Raw genomic sequence first — 22,582 nt, 5'->3', positions numbered from 1 at the left:
TGTTCAAGTAATGTGTTTACTCTTTCGCAAAAATATTGTATCAAATATCAAAGTCATAAGAATACAAGAAGACTTGGTGAGTAAAAAAATATGTGTTCAGAAATAAACACATTATTTTTTAACATTATATTAACAGATAACAAAAGATTTAATGATAGCACGATGTGCAAGGATAAGCACTAAGCCCAAGACACTAGAACTATTGTCTCACTAAATAGCGGAGCTCAGTCTGAGCTGGGAATCAACGTCGGCGCTTGGATCAACAGCAACGTTGACCATTCGTGTAAGTCTTTTAAAACGTTCTTTAAGCTCTAAACTACAGTTCTTTATTAATGGTCGTTAATTTAACTTCTAGATAATGCTATGTCAAAACCATTATTCCTCGATATTCGGGATATATAATGAGAATAAATCTTATACGTACGTTACAGCCGTTATTGCAACGCATCCGCCATTTTGTGGTGCGACCGAAACCAAAATGGTGGCGAATTCAGCGATTTTCATCGTCTGATTTAATGTGTTGTGGTTTATTTTTATTGTACGTTACACGATTGGATATCTTTAGTGATTTTTTTTATATTATGGATTTTATTCTTTGCAATTTAATTCGTCGTAAATCTTGTGAAATAAATTATATGACGGACACAATTTGTTTTTTAAACTTATTTTTGTTTGTCGAATTTTCATTAAATATAAAAGTCTTAGTTGAACATGTCTTCTCTTATAAAGTAAGAGATATAGAGTAAGAGAATAACAATATTGAGAGTCTTCCTAAACATAATTACATGTACAGTTAGTTTTCCAGAAACTGTTTTTCAAATAATTAATCGTCGACCATAATTACACAATTTAAATTAACTTCAATAAACAATACTCAATAATTTTAATTGTCGTAAGGAAAATGCAATGATATACATATACATATAAAGAATGTAGACGACTCAATTTCTCAAGTCTAAGAGCCATTAATATTGATGCTGAGGAGAAAAAGATACTTAACAAAGCACCTGAGTTAAGAAAATAGCCTGGCAATCAGGCTCCACTTCACGGCAGCGTCGGTAACTAATCTGTTTTTCCTTGCTATCGGCATTAATCCTTTTTGTTGTTTCCTCCGCTAGAGGAAGTATTTTCATTGCATTTTCTCTTTCTAGTAGACCTCCAATAGCTTCAGTGGCAATTCTAAGTTGTAATTTATTTAGAGCTTAACTTGTAGAACTTGGTTTATTTTAGACTTCTAAGGTTCTTACGATTGACAATTTTCTTAGTTCTTTTTCGAATTGTTTTATTAAGAACGTTATGTGTATTTTGGGTTAAATATTTGGGATTATCAAAATTGAACTTTAGCATTTTCAAATTATGATTTAATTTAGAGTTTTTATAATAAAACATTAAGATCTTTTATTTCTGCACTTTACCATTAGATATAACTGATCCTGACAACTAGCTAGAACACCTTGTAAGTTATAGAATTATCTTTTATATTAATAGACAACTCAATCTGTAAACAAACTTAAGAAAGCACTCTTAATCTATTTCAAATGCGTTGCTTTGTATAATACAATATATAGATAGCTAAACCCTGACAACCAGCTAGAACACTTTGTTATAGAATTATCTTTTATATTAATAGACAAATCAATCTGTAAGCGAACCTAAGATATCGCTCTTAATCTATTTCAAATGAGTCGCTTACTAATAATGACATGTGCTGAACATCAGAAATCTTCAATAGCCTCCAAGACATTCCCATTGTAGGTCGGATAAGACCTTTTTCAGATTTTAAGAACAATGCTTCTAAGGTTTCCAGTTGTAGGTCAGATAAGACCTTTTTTTGGTTTTTATGAATAGTAAATACTGATTAATAATTACCTGTTGTTTGATGAGAGCGTTTAGATCGCCTCGCGGCGGTGCAAGCGCGTTCAATTCGGTTTCTTTGCGTATGACCCATTCAGTCAGTTCGCGTAAGGACAACAGCAACGCCGACCAATGTTCTGCATTGCTTTCTAGACGATTCCTGGGAACAAGAAATTATATAATTAACATTTATTCAAAATCCAATATTAAATAGTTTACTTTGTAAAGTAAAGTAAAGTAACAGCCTGTAAATTTCCCACTGCTGAGGTAAGGCCTCCTCTTCCATTAAGGAGAGGGTTTGGAACATATTCCACCACGCTGTTACAATGCGGGTTGGTGGAATAAACATGTGGCAGAATTTCGATGAAATTAGACACATGAAGGTTTCCTCACGATGTTTTCCTTCACCGTCGAGCACGAGATGAATTATAAACATAAATTAAGCACATATATATAGTGGTGCTTGCCTGGGTTTGAACCCACAATCATCGGTTAAGATGCACTCGTTCTAACCACTGGGCCATCTCAGCTCCTTACGTTTACTTTGTAACTAAATTGAAATGATAGTATAATAAGGATTTTGGTACAGAGAATGCGACTTTGTTTTATATTATGTAGTGATACTAGTGTTATAAATTTTAAAGTAATTTTGTCCGTCTGTTTTTTCGTCGTAAAGATACCCTGGATTCCGTATTAAGACATAGTGTATTAATAAAGAGAAAAGTTTTCCAGGAAACATACAAAAACATATTTTACGCGAACGGAATCGTGAAGATTACCTAATGAAACTTATTGAGGCTTATATATAGTATATTAGTTCGCTTATTTTATATAAATAACATTTCTGATGTCATAGTAAGTCAAAGATTTTTTTTTGCGTCAGAAAAGTTTCACAAAAACGTTACATTCAACGTCGCACTCAAGTTTTTGAAATATTAAATAAATCTTTCATATAATCGCGAGGTGAATAAAAAATAATTTTAAAATATTGATGAATACTATGAACGCGCTTTTTTAATTAATTTATTTTAATATTTATTGCTTAATTTTGTATGAGTTATACAATAACATATTATTTGATTAATTCCTAAAAAAATATGTTTTTGGAGCGTGTCCAAAATACTTAAAAAAATATGTTCACAGTTATGTCACGAAAGATTTTTACGATCAAACTTCAAAGGACGATATATTTTATAACACCATGTATAAAAGTAATTGTGTCGTTTCTCACTAATTACATAAAAGTAGCATGCTCAACTTCAACAACAAAATCGTGCTACTTTCAATTACGATCAAGTTTCAAAGCATAATATAATTTTATAACAAAATATGTATCATCTTGTATATTACCGATGAGTTAAGGCTTGATATTCTTTGAAGGAGATAGAAATGCAGTTTAAATCAACAACAACAGACTGTAAATTTCCCACTGCTGGGCTAAGGCCTCCCTTTGACGAGAAGGTTTGAAACATATTCCACCACGCTGTTCCATTGCAGGTTGGTGAAATACACATATGGCAGAATTTCCATGAAATTAGACACGTGCAGTTTCCTCATCAAGACAGCCAATCATGAGTTAAGGTTTACTTATCCACATAGTCGATTATAATAATATCTGTCAAACTGACTCACTCACTAAAAAACTAAATGTATAAAAGGTCAAAAACAAAACCTGGAAGTTACTTATAAGAACGGCTGCTATTATTATAGATAAACCAGAAGTGCAGGTTTGACAATAATAAATAGATTAAAGTGAAAGAAAAATATTGTTAGACTACTTAAAAGTTTATTTACATGACATATTTATATACCTGACAACGGTGTCAGGTAATACAATTATTGTTATATTTGGAACCGGACCTCATGGGAAGCACTATATAAATATAAATAATATAAATATGAGACAACATCACATACATTACTCTGATCCCAATGTAAGTAGCTGAAGCACTTGTGTTATGGAAATCAGAAGTAACGACGGTACCACAAACACCCAGACCCAAGACAACATAGAAAACTAATGGTAATCTACATCGACTCTGCCAGGAATCGAACCCGGGACCTCAGAGTGGCATACCCATGAAAACCGGTGTACACACCACTCGACCATGGAGGTCGTCAAGCACTAGCTTTCAAACAATTTTTTTTTCAACTCCCAGTGAAAAATAAAGACGAATTGGTAACCTTTTTGAAGTCGTTTAAAAATAGATCATATCAGATCTAAGGCTTTAGCCTCTATCTAGGCTGTCATTACTTTGTATTAAGCTAAAGATTCAAATAATGATATAATTTCCCATAAAGTATAATGTCTCAGCATGCCCCGGTGCCCTCGACACAATGTTCCAGAGAGTTGGCTGCGGTGTACGGGATGACTACAATTGTCGAAAATTGGCCAACGTTCAGCTCTTTAATATGTTAAGACAAGGATTTAGATAATAATAGTGATGTGACATCTATCGATAAATTTAATTTATGTTCAGTAATAAATCACTATTACATAAACTTTAGATTTTTTTCTTTTTATATTGTAAAATATTTCAATACTTTTATTATTGTACATATAACTTAGCTTATTATGTATACCCAAGTAACACATATAAGCATAGTAAAAACATATGTACCTATATGTATATTGCCAAATTAATTTAAAAAAATAATTTTGATAGTATAAAACAATAGTAATTAAAAAAAAACATAATATAAATTATATCGACATATTCAGTGTCACGTCACTATCCAATTGTATAAATCTCGCTAGCAAAGAATTTTACTCTGGCAACGCTTTAAACTTTGAGGATAACTTGGATATGCAACTACGAAGTTAGATGTATCTTATTGCTGAGGATTAAGAGTTTTAATCGCATGGCAATACATTTTAAGATTTAAATCTTATAACGAAATTGTCTCCAGGCAACTTTAAATCATATAACAATGATATTAAGAGCTGTTTTGCTTTAATATGTTGCGTTAAGGAGATTTCTTGTGTAATAATGTTAAATATTTCGTCTTATGGTTTAGTTAAAATTGTTTTAGAATTATTTTAGCACAATTACTTAATGTATAGAGTACCTATACATAAAAAATAATATAGATAGGTAATTTGTGTGTATGTCGGTTGCTTTGTTACACATTATGTATGAATGTTTTTGTATGAAAAGTTTTAAGCTTGTGTATAACGATATTTTCATATATTATATATATTTAACATTGAAGTGTGTAGTCCAAGTTCCAACTATGTTACAAGACTTTAGCCCAGCAGTGGGCTTGTGGCGATCTTTACATTTGTACTTTGCTTTTTAATTTATCACAATAAGAAGTTAAAATAATTAGTTATTTTTTCTTTACTTTCTTCTAGTCTACGAAATAAACATCTTTCATAAATCAATATAACTCAGGGTAATAGTAAAAATATCAAATGCTTTTTTAAAAATTAAGCAGTAAAGTTAATTAAAATTAAGATTTATATAATATTATATTTATATACTAAATATATAATAGCTATATATTATGAAACATGATTAGAAAAAGGGTGGATTTGCCCATTTATAAATAAATATATATCATATCTTCGATCTCTCCGTCCGACTTCGTGCAGGTAAAATTTATTCAATTGAAAATTCAAAAATCTTTTTAAAGAGCGTCTTCCTTGAAAAAGGGGTAACTGTGCTAAATTTCAAGTCAATCGGTATAATATATACTAACAGCTTCGAAGATCACATCTCTAGTTATATATATTGGAACATATTTTATAATATATAATATAAAATAACATGTCCTGACTAACTGTTTCATCATCGCTGAGCGCAAAGAAGTTAGATAGAACATTGAAATTTTATTGAGTAGGTATCTGTGAGGTCTTAAATTAATATAATATTTTAAGTTAATCTATAAATATGTTCAATAACCACGCGAGCAAAGCAACGGGCAACACCTTGTTAAACTATACACATGGATCTATTTTCAAAAGCACCCAACTAAAAAATACCGGTTTGCAATAAAGAAATAAAGTTTAAAATTCGTTCGAAATTTAAAATAAAAAACAAAAAACGTTTTCACCGCAATCCTTTAGGGTGTACCCGCCCGCATACCTTCCATCCGTCGAGGGATCAAAGTGTTGACCGCGGGGTGGTACCACCTGTGCCCACAGCACATTAACTCAAACATGTAAATTTTGCATTAGTTACACGTAATATAATCCAGTTATACGCATTATTTACACGACCGTGTATTTTGGTTCTACTCTTCATTTATTTCAGGTAATTGTTAACTTTATACGTCACCTTCGAAACTGTAAAACTTTTATGACAAACCCAGACTAGTCATCTATAGATGCATCTCATCTAAAAACAAACACTTTTGAATCGTCATTTAACAGCTATAACAAGTGAAGCTACCAATGATTCGAAAAGTATATTCTACCGAGAAGACCCGGCAAGAAAGTCTGTAGTAGTCTTTTCAACATTTAAAAAATACAGTTATGTTAGTTCAATACGATTATATATGTATGAAAATGACGACCTCCATGGTCGAGTGGTGTGTACACCGGTTTTCACGGGTACGCCACTCTGATGTCCCGTTCTATTCCCGGCCAAGTCGACGTAGATTACCATTAGTTTTCTATGTTGTCTTGGGTCTGGGTGTTTGTAGTACCGTTGTTACTCTGATTTCCATAACACAAGTGCTTCAGCTACTTACATTGGGATCAGAGTAATGTATGTGATGTTGTCTAATATATTAATTAATATTAAGTTATACTATAATTAAAAAAAAAAAAAAAAATTATCCTGCCTAAGTCATGTTTAGAAAAGAGAAATCCTATTAAATGACAATATTGTGTATCAGGAATAAATATAAAAATGTAATATATTGCGCATTGGGTAATAAAATTTTACAATAAAGATGTCTTCGCCGTTCCACTTTTATATCACTATCAAATCACTAAACATTCCTTCTTTATAGCGCTTCGTATGCAAACTAGATAAAAATGTGTGGTTATAAAGATAGCGAGTTTATTATCTATTAGTTTTCGCCTGTGGATTCGCTTACTGTGTTTTTATAGGCAGGTCAGGTGTTAGATTCCTTGGGAAGCTTGCTTAACACCAACTTTTATCAAAATAGTTTTTGTGGTTTGGTGGGTAAGAGCAACGGACAGACAGGGTTACTAAATTCCTCCGTGGAATTTCCAAATAGATTTAGACATAATATGTATGTCCTATAACCATAGACTGTATTATAAGCAACGTTTAAAATATAGTAGCTGATTGTCAGTCTCTTTCTGTCGCTAACTTCATGTAAGTTGCATGGCGTTTTGTACAATGCTATGGTGTATGTAGGCAGACGAGACGATCGGCCACCTGATTCTAAGTGGCCCATATAAAGATTATTAATCATTCCTTAAAACAGCAATTCATAACCATGTTAGGAAAGTAAGATGTTATGACTCTTGTGCTTGTAGTTATACTGGTTCACTCAGCCTTAACAACACAAAAGTATAAATCAACAGTAGTATTCGTGATCTGGGTAAAAACAAGTAAATTTAAAAGCAATTGCAATATCGATCGAATAATTTTGTATTCCATTGAATTATATTAAAATAAATGACACAATGTCCTAATCGCTGTATGTGACACCATACCCTATAAATCTTTTATATGCAATTCAAGAGTAATAAAAACCACTTTAGCCATCCATCTATCTCGTCCGGGGTATAAGCCTGCATCTGGGTGTTAAGGGGTTGTAAAACAGTTTTATAACCCAATATTCATCACATATAAATTACGTATGTCTGTCAAGAACAATGATACAAGGTTTTATGGACGTTTTTTGATGTAAGATTCGTTTTTATTCGGCGATTTTTATTTTTAAATCGTGATCATTCATTTTTTAAATGTTATATACTATAGAACTTCATAACATAGTATAAAACAAAGTCGCTTACCGCTGTCTGTCCCTATATATGAATAGAAACACTGATCATTTTAGAAGTTTCTAATGTGATGTCGTAAATAACAATCTTTGTAGATTATTTAGTATATTATTACACCCAAGCAAAGCGCGGGTCGATAGTATTAAAATTCATAGTATATTTATTCGTTTTGGACGGTTTGTGTAAATATTTCTTGCATAAATAAATTCGAATTTTCTATTAAAATATTTGCAACAAACTTAAACGCTTCAAGACAAGTAAAGTATCTAAATAAGCTAACAACATACAAATCTTCTGAACATTTTCCTTATATGAATTTTGTAACAATTCCGTGAGGAATGCCTGCCTGAATTCAGCCTCGTGAGGCATCCATGCTCAAAGGCTTTAGCGAATTGTTGGTCAAATAATTATATGAATTTTTGTGTTAGGGTTCGCCGATGTTTTGCTTGTAAAATAATATGTGTGAAGAGTGCTGTTTTATTTTTGAATGGCAATTTTATCAGTCAGTTAAATTTCAATTTAGATTCGTAATTTAATCTATAATACACAGTACACACGAATGTATGCACAATGGTTCATTTCCGGTAAAAGGTTGGAAAAAATTGTAGTTTTTCAGAAACTTACCAACAAAGCACAGAATTGTACCAATATTTGTATTCTCTTATTAACATTATAAATATATCAATTTTCTTGTTACGTTGGGTACGTAAAGAGTAATTATCAGAGACTATCAACATCCTACAGCTGGGCTTTCCCCTCTGTCGAGAAAAGATAAACTCCTGAATTCTGCGTACTGTTGTTTAGCGGTAGAATATCTGATGAGTGGGTGGTACCTACCCAGGCGGGCTTTCACAAAGCCCTGTCACCATGTAATACTTACTCAAAATCAAAGTTCCTTATAAAATTACTTATAAAATTTATTAAGAAGTATTTTCTACAAAAATCATCCCGAAGCAAATACAATAGTCCAGGAAATTATATTTCTCACATTGTAGATAATATTGTTAGTGATTTTGGAGCTGAAATACTTAAAAACTCATTATAATGAAGATTGATCCCATCTCCTCAATTCTCCATCGTAGCAAAACCGTCTGCCGGTAAAAATGGCCGCTCGGAGGAAATGAAATTTCTGACAGATATTTATCGAGCTGTCAATGGGTGCTGCTCGCGTACAAATTGCCTAATTTCGGGTCCAGTTAATTGAAATTTACAAACGTCCTCTGGGTTCCTTTGATGTTTTTAAAGTGGAATTTAGAAAATCTTTAAGTATTTCAACTGAATATTAGGTGGAAGACGATGGCCTACCCTTGTGTATTTAATCCAACTATCATAGTGATCAGTTAGTCGGTACAGAAGATAATCTGCTGCTGCACTATGCCGCCATAAGTTAGCATATGGTACATACATATATGTATCAACTATCTATGGTAACCGTCAAACATACTAGAACTCGGTATGTCGTTTGTGGAAGAAATGAAATGCTGAAGCACCAAAATGGGTCATTGAAAAATGAGGTTTACTAACTTAACTTTAAACCTAATTTCCTAGAAGCACTAGTGGCGTTCTAGCCTTTCTAACTATCAACTGACGATTTGATTTTGTCTGATGCTCGTTTGGCGATTCCTTGTCAACTTGCTTCTTCACCAATGTTCAAAATGAATTCTTAACTATTTTAATACATAATTATACGAATGCCATGGTTGTTTATATATTTTTTACTTTACTTGGTGGTAGGGCCTCATACAAGTTTGAAAAGGAAAAAGTGAGCCAGTGTTACTAGAGGCACAATGGACATAACATTTTAGTACCATGGTTGGTGGCGCATTATCAATAAAATAAATTATTTTCACGGTGTGAAGTCTATGCCTAGTCCACTCACTCATTCGTCTACACAAGAATTAAAAAAAAAGACTGGTAGCCACCGTTAACTCAAAAGCGTCTATTTTTTACAGCGCGGTATACGGGAAAATTGGTCGCCTGATGAAATTGCCCACCACAGCATATAGGTACACATCGGCACTATCTTATTCATAAAATATATTTTTTTAAACCGTATTTCATCTGTTCACGAATTTGAAACTTGAAACTTTAAAACTGAGACAAGGTTGACATAATATAACCGAAGGTGGTAAGCAGCGTATAATTAAGCAATTAATAATTAAAAAGTCGTTTCAACTGATAAAAATTAGTTGATTCGAAATTTAAAAGATAATTTTAAAAGTTAAGTTGTAAAACACAAAAATAAAGATAGATAGATAAAGATAAAAGGTAGGAAACGTTCTTTAAATTTGATCACAGTAGGTAATTGAAAACATCAATGCTTGTAGATAGAATTACTAATAAGTAGGTGGTAATTATCCAGAGTTTATTTTAAATAGGGCGCCGTTATTAATGGTTACTTTTAACGTTAATGTTACATTTAGTAATAGTAACGTTAAAAATAACCATATATATTTTTTTATAATTTACGTATTTTAATTAATTCAAATTAAACTTAATATTTATAAGCACGAACTACAATTAAAAAGCCTCGATTAAGAGCGTTATTTTTATTTCGAAATCAGAAATCTTGCAAAATATTCATACATCCAATAAATTCATAAGCCCAGTTTTATCACTCTTGTACATGCGGGCGACATTAAAAATGTCATTAATTTACATTTTAAAACGCATGCAAAAACATCGCTACAAGCTGAATACTGGCCACTCAATATGAGATGCCATTTTTATTTCAAAACAAACGTAAAACTGTTGAAGCGAGTCGCTTTGTTCCCGCCATTGCAATCTGTCATTTTTAGCGCGAAAAGTGACGTTTAAAAATGCGTTCGGTAACACGTTTTTATGTACGATAGATAACTGTGGTTACAATACATGGTTTAAAAACGAATTTATATTTTATTTATTCGTTGAAATTGAAGTAGATGGCTTTTGTTTCAAAATATTTTAAATATATATACATTTTAAAAGATATATTTCGATTAATTACTAATATAAATATTTAAAGAAATTTAATTTCACTTTAAAATTATTTAGCGATAGTTATAACCATTAATTAATATCACCATTGCGTTCACAGGTTAAATATTTACAAAGAACCGGTTCAATAACGAGGTAAGTGTAACCGAATCCCTAAACTAAGTTAGGTTGCGGTGATCAGTCAGACCGCGGCTAAGCCAATTACGATGCAGCTCTAATTGATATTAAGCATCGCTCGATACCACTTCGGTCGCAATCTCGTTAAACGAATCAGCATAACGATACATCAGGACAATTTACAAGGGACTGGCTTTGAGGTAATTCTTAATAATTGTTAATTAAAAACGGGAATGCAATTTTATAGTGGATAATTTCTAATTTCTTTAATATAACGTATTATGAAAATAATTTATGATATACAATTTATTTTTTATGTATTCTGATAGCATTCTTTTTTATGCCAGTATTTGTTATTTTTATTTAGAGGAGTTACAATATTCGAATATTCGATTCGATTATATATCCATAGCCTGATAAAATGCCTGCCTTATAAAAAAAATATGATATTGGTTTATTTTTTTTAATGCTATTTATAAGATATATTTTTTTATCAAAGTACTCGCTTATACATTTCTACTGCTTAATATCTCGGTGGGTTACTCTATGTATTCTTACTGCAGATAGAACTATAGGCTTTTATCCAGCAGTATCCAATGTTAACTAAAGCAAAGTCACAATGTTACAGAATAATATCATAAGTGTAAAGAAACTTACCTGATGGCCATACTCTTTGCTTTCAAATGGTGCCATCTCTGGTTCATCTCATCTAGTCTTCTTTGTAGCATAACCGCGTCTTCTTGGGATGAAAGGGAGCCGAGCAGTCGCCGCCCGGTTCCCGTGAGCGATGCGTATACATCGCGATGAGTCTCGATTTCTGATTGTAAGTCCTGAAACAAAAAAAAAAGTTTTTCATCCAAGATTATATTTGGTCATACATTTTGGGGTCAATGACTTCTACGTTTTGACATCATTAAAAAGGGTACTGGTATTTAGCTCAGCGCATGAGCTCTTAGCGCAGAGACGGACATTTTGGAAAAAAATGTTGTAGTCGTTAGTGTAGAATTCCAACTTACACATACATACTTCAAATACAAGTTAGACAATTTATTCACAAGCTTTTATTCTAATGGTGATATAAAGGAGATGGAAATAAAAATACCAATATGCAAATAAGATTAATCACAAAAGCGATGAGATCTGCAATGATCAAGTATCCGTACCAATACTGGCTTAGGTATAGGACTAAATAATAAACGTACAACGGAACATAACTAGGAAACGGTTTGTTTTGTCCTGTTTCCTCTGAGAGAATCCGTAAGCGTACACAAACACGAATACAATCAGATCGTCCTACATATCTGCATGATCAATAACAAGAAAACACTCCTCAAGAGCGGAAATCCATTTACACATTTTTATAGGAAATCGTCTTCTAAATTTAAAAATATTGACATTCACATGATAGTTTCACGATGAGAAAACAAAACGACTAGATATAATGTGATTAAGAATCAAGTACGTACACAATTTCACAAGATTTCTCAGCTGAAATAAGAAAAATAATAAATCTCGAGACGAGATATCTCTAAACCCCTAAACCTTTGTAAATGCGACATAATTCAAGCCATAGTAGTTACAGTTTTGTTTTCTTCATATAAGTGGGCCATTCTTCTCGGTGTCTTGGATTTGTGGACAAATTGCTGTTCTTTCAACTCTGACGGGGGGACTTATTCATGAGATGCTGGAATACCGCTATCGACAATGGGCTATAATATTTGATGATGGACTCAGCAATTTCCGCAAGGCTTGGTAACTGTTCCATTCATTCCAGAATCCTAATTTGGACGATTTTTATTTCTTTGTGAAAAAAAGGTGGAGGTTTATTTCCTAAATTATGTATGATACTGAATCTCTGCTATAATTTATACGATAATATGTTTGTTGGTTTGTCTGTTTATACGCTGTAACGGTGGAACTGATTATCGTACTTATTCGGAATGGAGTACCTTATGGACCTAGAGATTTTTATCACTACAAAACAAGCAGGGGTGAAAACGGGGCACTATTTATTGGTGATGAGGACTCACTCTTAAATGGTGAAAAAGAGCGATTTTGTTTTTAAGCACGATATTATGCTGAAGTGATCCCTGATTTCTTAGTGGGTTTTACAATGTAGTTAGCACTGGTGAGCCCCTCAAGGCGATATTGATATTGTTATACTTAATTTTATAATGAGTATTTATATATAATAGTTTATTAATTTACCAAAGTGTTAATAATTTACGATCGGAATTCGCATCTAAGAGATCCCAAGGTTGTAATCCTTTGAGATAACATCTCACTAACCTCGTTCGAAGGTGATAGTCTTAACACGTTTATAGATTGGATATTAATGATGTGAGTAATTAAAACTTTCTCATTAGACGATGATCCTAAAAAGGCAATTTAATATAAAGTATAACTCAGTCGACAAAATGTTTGAACATAAATGGAATAATTGGTTTTTGTGATCTAGGTGGTTAATATTCACCCAGACTTATAATGGTGTAGGGAAATACTGTGAGGAAACCACATTTATACGGGAATCAAACTTATCTTTAGTGAGAAACGAAGTTTTTACGTTAATTGTGCACGTAATTATTTTGTAAGTGAATTATTTTCAACCTCTTTATTTTGTTGTCTTATATTTCATAAAACTGGAATTAATATACCTACTCAATTTTGCTGGATATTAATGTAATTGTTTCTAGATTTTTGATAATCCAATAAATACAAGCAAATATAAAATAGTATTCATATTTCATTTAAATTTCATTTCAAGTCATATAATTTCAAACAAAGATTACATTTCCACATAGGCTTCGCGATTAATACGGTTTAATTAAAAAGTTTCCTGAGCACTTTCATAGTGAATCCCAACTGGGGTTGGAGCTCCCAACTCTTCACTTTACTTAGATTTTCAGAAAATACTTCAGCCTACAAATTTTGGTTGTTTGTTTCAAGTTATACTCGGATCCTTGTTTTGGAGTTTATGGATTTATTTACTTGAAACTAAAATAAGGAGCCATTCTTCTTTAATACTTATACAAAACATTGATCGAGTGAACTAACTTTGGAATTAACAATCTCTTAAAAAAACAAGAACTTTGTTTGATTCTCATATCAAATAAAAAAATATTTTAGGCTATATTTTGAGAGTAAAAATGTATGTTTTGTTAGATATTATTTAATCATTTAAGTGTAAGCTGTCTGGCAAGGTTAGATGAATAAATAAACAACTTAAGTGTAAACTGCACAATCTTGTCAAGAATTATGATGAAACTTTTTAAAAGAACATATTTTTCACGGACATATTTGATAACAGACGAAAACATTATCGAAATTTAATTCAATTTGAAATCGATGAAAATATAAAAAACCGATGATTATTTTCAGTCTTAGTAAAACAAAAACAAAGAAAAAATATTTTCATAATGTAATCGCTGTAGTGTAAACGTGGAGAAATAGGGAGGCAGTTCGCCTCCCTCCTCTGTAACAGAAATGGGAAGGTTTTAATTTCGACGTATTCGTACACATCGTCAGGTTTTAAAACATTTCACGATCAATGCTTTCGCGCGTCGGGAGTCCGATCACGTTTAAACAATTGTGTGTTTTAATTAATACTCTGCCATTGTATTAAAATTCGTATTTTGGGTGTGATGGCCGTTTTTCGCGATTCCGAGTTATAATTTTAAATGCAAAATCGAGTTGTAAACTGTTACGTTGATTGAAATCAATGATCGTTGAAATGGCATTGCCAGACTACAAAAATCGCGTAATTTTAAACGCTACTTTCATTTCAATGATTTTGTTATGAAACAAAAAAGTTTTGAAGCAAAATGTTCAAGAGATTAAGCAACTTTCACGATTTATATATTGTTATTTGTTTGAAAAAAAATTCTATACCACTTAAAATTGTTTTTAAGTACTTAACAAGAAAAGAAGAAAATAATGCTTCTTGTAAATCAGTTTTTATATAACGTCTTATAGCATACTTAAAATATATTATTGAATAGATTTTTCTAGAATCACCAAATCTGGTAACAGCCTATATATGGCCTCACCTAGCTACAAACTCATATTACACAAAAAAGGATTAGCAGTTCCAAAATACTGACTCATCAAAGATTGACAGATACACATTTTGAATTTATTCTGGTACACACCGGTTTAATCTGGTTTTTCTTAACTACCCAGATACATTTATAAAAAATAATACTACAGCAGATTCACAAGGTATTAACGCAGGTCAAGCAGGAAGTATTTTTCATGATTCCTTCTTATGGGTCATCTCGTGCTCGACCATGAAAGAATGCCTTAGCTATATTATTTATCCACCAATCCGCGCTAAAGAATTGTCATGAAATATGCTACAACCCTTTTTATCAAGATCAGTGGAAAATTCTTTACGCAAAGAAACATTTAAAGTTACTTTTTACATTCAGATTTGGTCAAGTTTATTTGTTATAGTATGTGTCTTCGGTCAAGTCAAAATATTTCGTTATCGTCTTCACTGAAGCCTTTGTAATAAGGTGTTCTATTCCAAACATAATATCATCAATATATTAAAGCCTAGACAATAACTCATTTGCCCTCGTGTGTAAAGGGATGTTACAATTTATCTCAGTAATGATAACGTTCGTCGTAAACGTGGTTTCCTTTAACGAAATTAATTTCGTCTTGTGACGGCTACTCTCCAAACTCTCATGAATATTAATACGGAGTACACGATGTTCTGGTAATTTGTGATGAATCTGTTAAGGTAAGGGTTTGAACGTTATTTTTTATGATATTATATTATATATTTTTACACGCATACATATAATTATGTTACTACACGCTTATTGATCTCATTCCATGTTACCTATTTGGTTTAATTTATCAAATTTATAGTCAAGAATCGTTATTCTTGAGCATGGATGTGGACGGATATAGAGGTAGGGGACGACCAAGGAAACGATGGATGGATTGTGTGAAAGAGGATATGGTTAGAAAGAATGTTAATTGTGAGATGACGTCTGACAGAGAAGTATGGAAGGAGAAGACATGCTGCGCCGACCCCAAATAATATTGGGATAAAGGCAGGCGGACGAGGATGATAATCAAGGATCGTTATTCAATAGACGCGTCTCACTTCATAATTCATAGTCTAAAATCTAGAACAGCTCATCAAAAACTTCAGACCTGAGAAGTAACAGCGAACGAAACACAGCGGTTTTTTTTAAATGTCATATTAAAATTAATGTTTTCATATACATTCCACAAAAGAGTATCTATATACATAACATATACTAATACTTTGTAATTGAATATTTGAAGCAACAAGCTTATGTAGTCCTCTTTTGTCGCATATGGAGTCTTTATTAAATTTTAATGATTGTGTTATTATTATCAGTGGAAACTTAGCTGAATGATGTATCATATTATTACTTGTTTCCAAAAAAAAAAATCATACACCTTAACCTTGCAAGTGTTTTCTTTAACAAAATTTTTATTGCAAATTACTTTTATGACATTATGGGTGTTTTGAGAGAACGTGGGCAGTTTGGGCAGATTAACCCAACATCTCAAAACAGTCAACTTATACATTTTTAAAAAGGTTCGAATATTCGAAATTGAAATTTTTAATATAGAACGGTAGATAAAACCAGTATTCAATAATATTAAATGTTACTTCATCTGAAATAACTCAGCTACAGTGAAAAGCATTTATGAGATTAAGTTGTTAAGCGCTAAGATTGACATGGAGTAAGATTAATGAGTTCGCGAATAGGATCTTGGAATGGGAAGAAATGACAACTTCATGTGAATTAGAGATAACTGGAGTATTCATTAGGCGACTTACGAAACACAACACATGTATATCTGTTTGTGTATCATTTATATTTAAAGCTGAAACAATACTTATATTATAAATGAGAAATTAACTCTGGGTGTTTGTGGTTTTGTAGGCAAAGTTTTGCAAAATACAAGCAAGCAAGGACATAGGTTTCCATGCTTTTTATGCCTACTACCTAACCTAAATGATTAGGTAGAGAAGTAACGATAATATGAGCTAAACCGGGATTGGTACCTGGTACAAAATATATTCATGTTAGGTATATTGTAAATCTTATACTATCACAAGTTCATAAAACCGACACAGCAAGAAGTCTACAGTAACCTTTGATAAATTCACCAGGAAACTAAAATGGAAACTTATATCTTGATAGCAAATTAAATTAAACCAAGCGAGCGTTTTCTAACCAATTAATTAACATGCCTTTTGAGAAAAATTTAGGTGCACCAGGAGCTTGCTGGAAACTTTCGTTAAAGGAATATTTTCGGTATATGTGAATATGTAGAATACAAATTTGAAAGGCACAGAAGGCGGTTTAGCCACGAATATTCGAGCAATGTCCAGATAGAGCACGTCCTCTGACGAGTGCTGAGTTGAATACTAAACACTAATATTGAATAAAATTTTTAGATCCAATGAAAGTCTTTAAAAAACTCCATTTTAGAACTGAAAAGTATAAATATAAACATCGTATGAAGTAGTGTTGGTACAGAATTGGTGATTTAGCCTGACATAAATTTATGTTTCGTTGTGATCCAATCATAGAATTCATTAACGTCCTTTAGGAGTTAGTAAATGAAATGACGTTAACAACAATACTTGGTGTCCAGAATTTGATGTTTTAAATATAACCACAGCAATAGTTGAAATAAGTGTAGAGGCGAAATGTTTAAGATGTTCTCGTAGGACCAAAAAATAATAGGACAACTGACGAACAAGAAAAGCGTGATAAGTGTTTTTTTGGTAATAAGTTTATGTAACACTGCTAGATATGAAAGGCACGCTATAGCTCAAAGAAAGCAACAGCAGACATACATAATCTGTACGTACGATAAGAAAATCAAAAGGACCTAAGAGCCATACTATACATAAATAAAAATGCTCTTTCAACTTTTCCTAATTTATTTTTGGAAAGATATGACAACAGTGGTTCATTCATTACACATTAAATAGCTCCGAATTACCAGTGAAGGAATCTGAATACTTTTAATACAGTGGAAAGGGACTCATTAGCAGTTAATCATCAATGACAGGGAGAATCGGGTAAATTTAAGAAAGTAAAACGCTGTCAAAGGTGGTTGAGTGACACATGATTAAACAGGATATTATAGACTGACAGGATATAAAGAAGACGAATGATGTGTGTATCCTGAGAAATCGTAAAGGACAAGTACCGTCAGCATAACATGAATCAATATAATTCATAAATGTATAACAGTATTTTACATACCAATTAGTATTTGAAAAAGTTTAGTCAATTTTAATATCACACATCGTTTACTAGTTGAACTTGGGTTCACTTCGCAAAATTTATAACACTTTGCCAATAGTAGTCAAACCGTCACCACAAACCTGTTCACTCCAATCTCCCGCTAGGGAAGAATTAAAGAAAAGTAACCCTTTTTCGACGACCTCTGTGTTCGAGTGCTGGGTACACTGGCGTTCATGGGTACGCCACTCCGAGGTCCCGGGTTCGATTCCCGGCCGAGTCAATGTAGATTATCATTAGTTTTCTATGTTGTCTTGGGTCTGGGTGTTTGTGATACCGTCGTTACTTCTGATTTACCATAACACAAGTGCTTTAGCTACTTACATTGGGATAATAAAAAACCCTCGTCCTTCCACGTCATTCAAACTATTTCCACACACAAATTCCATCTATTATCTATATCCGTTTAAGGTAACAGATAGATACTACCATTTGTAATATTTGTCTTTGACAGAATAAACACAATTGTTGCAAAGCACGTCAACAGATATTTACAGATTGTTCGAAATATATTTATCGCATTAAGACGATTACAGTGAGCTGCTACAGCCTCACAAATACGTGATCACTGTCGGGAGAATATTCTGAAGCACGGCAGGCATTGAATATTAAGATCTGAATTGTATTAAATAGCTCCGAAATTGGTGAACGTGACGTTATTTCGTCGATTTTAGGTAAAATCCGCTGAAGTTTTTGTGTATGAATGTGGAAATATTTTTGGAAATTATATTTCGAGTTTTAATAAAATATGATTGACCTTTATTTACAGACGATGTATAGGTGTATTGTTGGTAATAGTGAAATGTTTTCGTACAACTTTGGAACTAATGTAGTTATTTAAAAGTGACATTTTGCATAGTAAATTTACATTGAAAACTTATATATAAAAAGTTCAATGTGACGCAAAACGTTTTAAAATCTTAATGCAATGAAACCCTAATAACAATTTATTAAATACAAATGTGCACTATTAAATAAATAATTACATATAATACTATTTTTTACGGATAATTTCCCTTGTGTTTGAGGGTTGTTATAGTGTTAGGAATAAAAATGCCTTCTTTATATCTATTCTTGGAAGTCCAGCTGTTACATATCAAATCTCTTTAAGATCTCAGCGGTTTAGTTAAAGAGCAACAAACAGGTAGACAGACAAAGTTACTTTCGCATTTATAATATTAGTACAGATAAAATAAGTCAAATGTTAAAGTAAAAGACATCAATTGAAACTCTCTGCTAACTCCAACAGATTGAAAGGAACGAAATCGCGAAGAACATAAATTCTTACCGAACTAAAGATAGTTGCTATCGAAGGAACTGAATGAACAAGTTAGCAAACTAGCGCATCTGTGGTTCGAGTAGGGTTACCAAAAATATCATATGTATTTTTATTACAGTCGATATTTATATAAGGCAATGGTAAATTATATTCTGCCAAAAAATAATATATTTTGTTTTGAAATTTATCTTTAACAAAATGATAAAAAAATTATTAGTTATTTAAAATTTTGTATAACACAATACAATTTGTAATATTAATCGCATTTAATTATTACGCAGTTTTAAAACGTTTTTTTTTTCTCAAAAATACTATCCAAATATCAGTAGAAGATCATTTTCGAATTTTATAAAAAAAAAATATGGAAATACTAATAATATTCTCATTTCTCTTCCCACTTGCATAGAATATGCAAGTAGTAACAATAATAGTCCTGGTTTTCGCTAACGTACCCCCCGGCGCTAACCCAACGGTAACTGTCCAGTTATTTTAAAATTAAATTGAAATGTGATTCTAGCTATTCTATGAGGCTAGAACATCGTACGCACAAGTAGTAAACCTGACGAAATAAATCTACCACTGAGTAACAGTCATTTATTATTATGAATTACCATTCCGTAATTTAAAAAGAGTTATCTTTATTTATCTTGTATGTTAGGTATAATAAATAGCTTGGGCTTCGAGCTGGCTTCATAGCAAATTTCATCAAATTTGTTTCAGCGATTTAGAACTGAAAGTATTACAGACAAATAGCATTTACAATATTGGTATGTGAGTCTGAGAGAGAGAGAGAATTTATATAGTTTTTTCTTTATTATTTTCTAAGTTAAGAAATGTCCTCAGAAGATGTAAAATTTGTAATTCTAGTAACATTTTCTATAAATGCACGATTTATAGACTTGTAGTAAATTACATCTGACGCAGCTGTCTGGTTAGTTCTGATTGCTTTCTCAGCTATTTTGACGTTCTGTCACGAAATCGAGTTACGTCAGTCTGGCCACCCTACGTCCAGGTCGTTATCGCAGGTGCCCGGGCCGGTTATATCCAGTTAAATCCTGTTACAACCGGTTACCAGGGTAGGGATTACCGCCTTGATCCGGTTTTCAGTCGTTTGCGACTTGATTTATTCACTCCCGGTTTTTTTTGCTGGTCGGTTAAGAATGTTTTTTTAAGTTGTTTTTCAATTTGATTTATTTCATTTACGATATTTTTATTTTATATTCAATTTGCATTTTTTTTTATATTATATTCTGTTATGGAAATTAGATCAGCAAGTGGCTAAAAAAATATTTTGTTAATCCACTTACTTATTCGACAGCATGAAAGCTATTATAAACAAGCTGAAATTGTTTCGAGCTATTTCTATGAATATGAATTGAATATTTTATCATTTTGATCTTTATCTTTTTAAGCCGAGCACGTACCATCCGTAAATGTGGGTAACATTTAAATCGTCCGAAAAATGACAAATGTGACAGTTGCGTTCGTGATTTCGTCGCGTCCGCCATTTTGTCCGGTCGACGTCCGGCTGAAACTGGTTTAATCCAGCTCATTAACGATTCGGCTCATGGTTGACAAATACCGTTTCCCAATATTAGCTTATGACTGTCATATCTAGTTTTCGTAATTTGCATAATCTTGTCTCGACATGCCGGCTTCGGTCTCCGGGTCATTAGTCCGTATTTAAGTGACATGGGTCAAATTGCGGGAATACGATCATGTTTAGATTAGAGCGGGGAGGTGGAGTTGGAGGGGGAAGTTCGTAAAATGCTTATTTTAACCGGACCAAGTCGGGACGGACAGCTAGTATAAAACTATAATAAAACAAATTGTTTTTTTTTTTTTAAAGTATATGCCTATATTTTTTAAGTATATACTTCGATAAATGTGACCAGTGATTTTTTATTCAAATGAACAAAAAAATATGTCATAGTATTAAAAAGTTATTCACGTCTAATACATGTATTATAATTTAACATAGATTACTAGCTCGCCCCAATGTCGTCCGCCTAATTTACAGACCTTTTCATAAACGATTTTAGAAAAGGAATAATATGCACCAATTTTGAAGCAATTTTCATTTCATTTCAATAGTAGTGTGATATTTTATAGCCCATAGCCTTCTAGCATAAATGGGCTATCTAACACCGAAATATTTTTGCAAATCAATACAGTTACTGCGATTAGCAAGTTTAGTCATCCCAACTTGAATTTTTTGGATTGCAAATGATTATCTGATATACTTATAATAACCTACTTAAAAACAATTTACGAAAATCAGGAATTATTTTAGGCAGGTTGCCTTACGACGGGTGAAGTTCGACATGGTAAGCGTACTTTTATAGACGTTATTAAAAATGCAGTCAAAATTCCGCGTAGATATTAAATTTTCACTTCGGCCCAAATTTTTCATTTCGAAGCCCATATATTTAAAAACTAAAAGTAACACTTTGTGGCGCACTCTCTGCGTGAAAAAGGCATGTATGTGTATATGTCTATTCCGCGCAAATCTCTGAACAAATATGGCGTCTCGGGGGAAACTAATAACTGTTTCAAACTCAAATAGCACTGCAACAGACGTTCCTTCGGCTTTTATTGTTTTGCATTTCTCATGTTTGCGTTTAATATTATAAATATTTAACTTTTACATTGTGTATTTGTTGTTCTTGGATATTATTTTCTTCATCATCAAAACCACTACAACCGTTGGGCGACATATTCATAAGTTGAATATAATTGAAACATAGCTTTACTTGGCGTTAGGGCCTTGTGCAAGCCCGCCTGGGTAGGTACCACCCACTCATCATATATATCAGTACGCAGTATTGTTGTGTTCCAGTTTGAAGGGTGAGTGAGCCAGTATAACTACAGGCACAAGGATAGCATCTTAGTTCCCAAGGTTGGTGGCGCATTGACGATGTAAGGAATAGTTAATATTTCTCACAGCGTCATTGTCTATGAGTGATGGTGACCACTTATCATCAAGTGGCCTATATGCTCGTCCGCCAACCTATTCCATAACAAAAGTTTATATTAAAAATGGTTACGGCAATTTTTAAATCGTACTTATTCATGTTATTGTAAATGCTGCATATATACCTAAGGGTCTAATATAATAAG

The 22,582-nt window shown here is 32.4% G+C and overlaps 1 protein-coding gene across 1 annotated transcript in view; it reads right to left on the bottom strand.

The window, feature by feature from the left end:
- LOC124538865 (dystrophin, isoforms A/C/F/G/H) overlaps nt 1-22,582 on the bottom strand; it is a 626,595-nt gene that overhangs the window by 84,130 nt on the left and 519,883 nt on the right. Inside the window, exons 44-45 of the mRNA XM_047116101.1 lie at nt 11,531-11,703; nt 1,870-2,014 (exon numbers count right to left, since the gene is read on the bottom strand). Of these exons, the coding sequence (XP_046972057.1) occupies nt 1,870-2,014; nt 11,531-11,703 (318 nt within the window). The remainder of the gene's footprint in view (nt 1-1,869; nt 2,015-11,530; nt 11,704-22,582) is intronic.

The sequence above is a fragment of the Vanessa cardui genome, chromosome 21 (genome assembly GCF_905220365.1).
Source record: "Vanessa cardui chromosome 21, ilVanCard2.1, whole genome shotgun sequence".
Classification (NCBI taxonomy): domain Eukaryota; kingdom Metazoa; phylum Arthropoda; class Insecta; order Lepidoptera; family Nymphalidae; genus Vanessa; species Vanessa cardui.
Note: the sequence above shows the minus strand (reverse complement) of the source record. Positions and strands in the feature narration are given on the sequence as shown.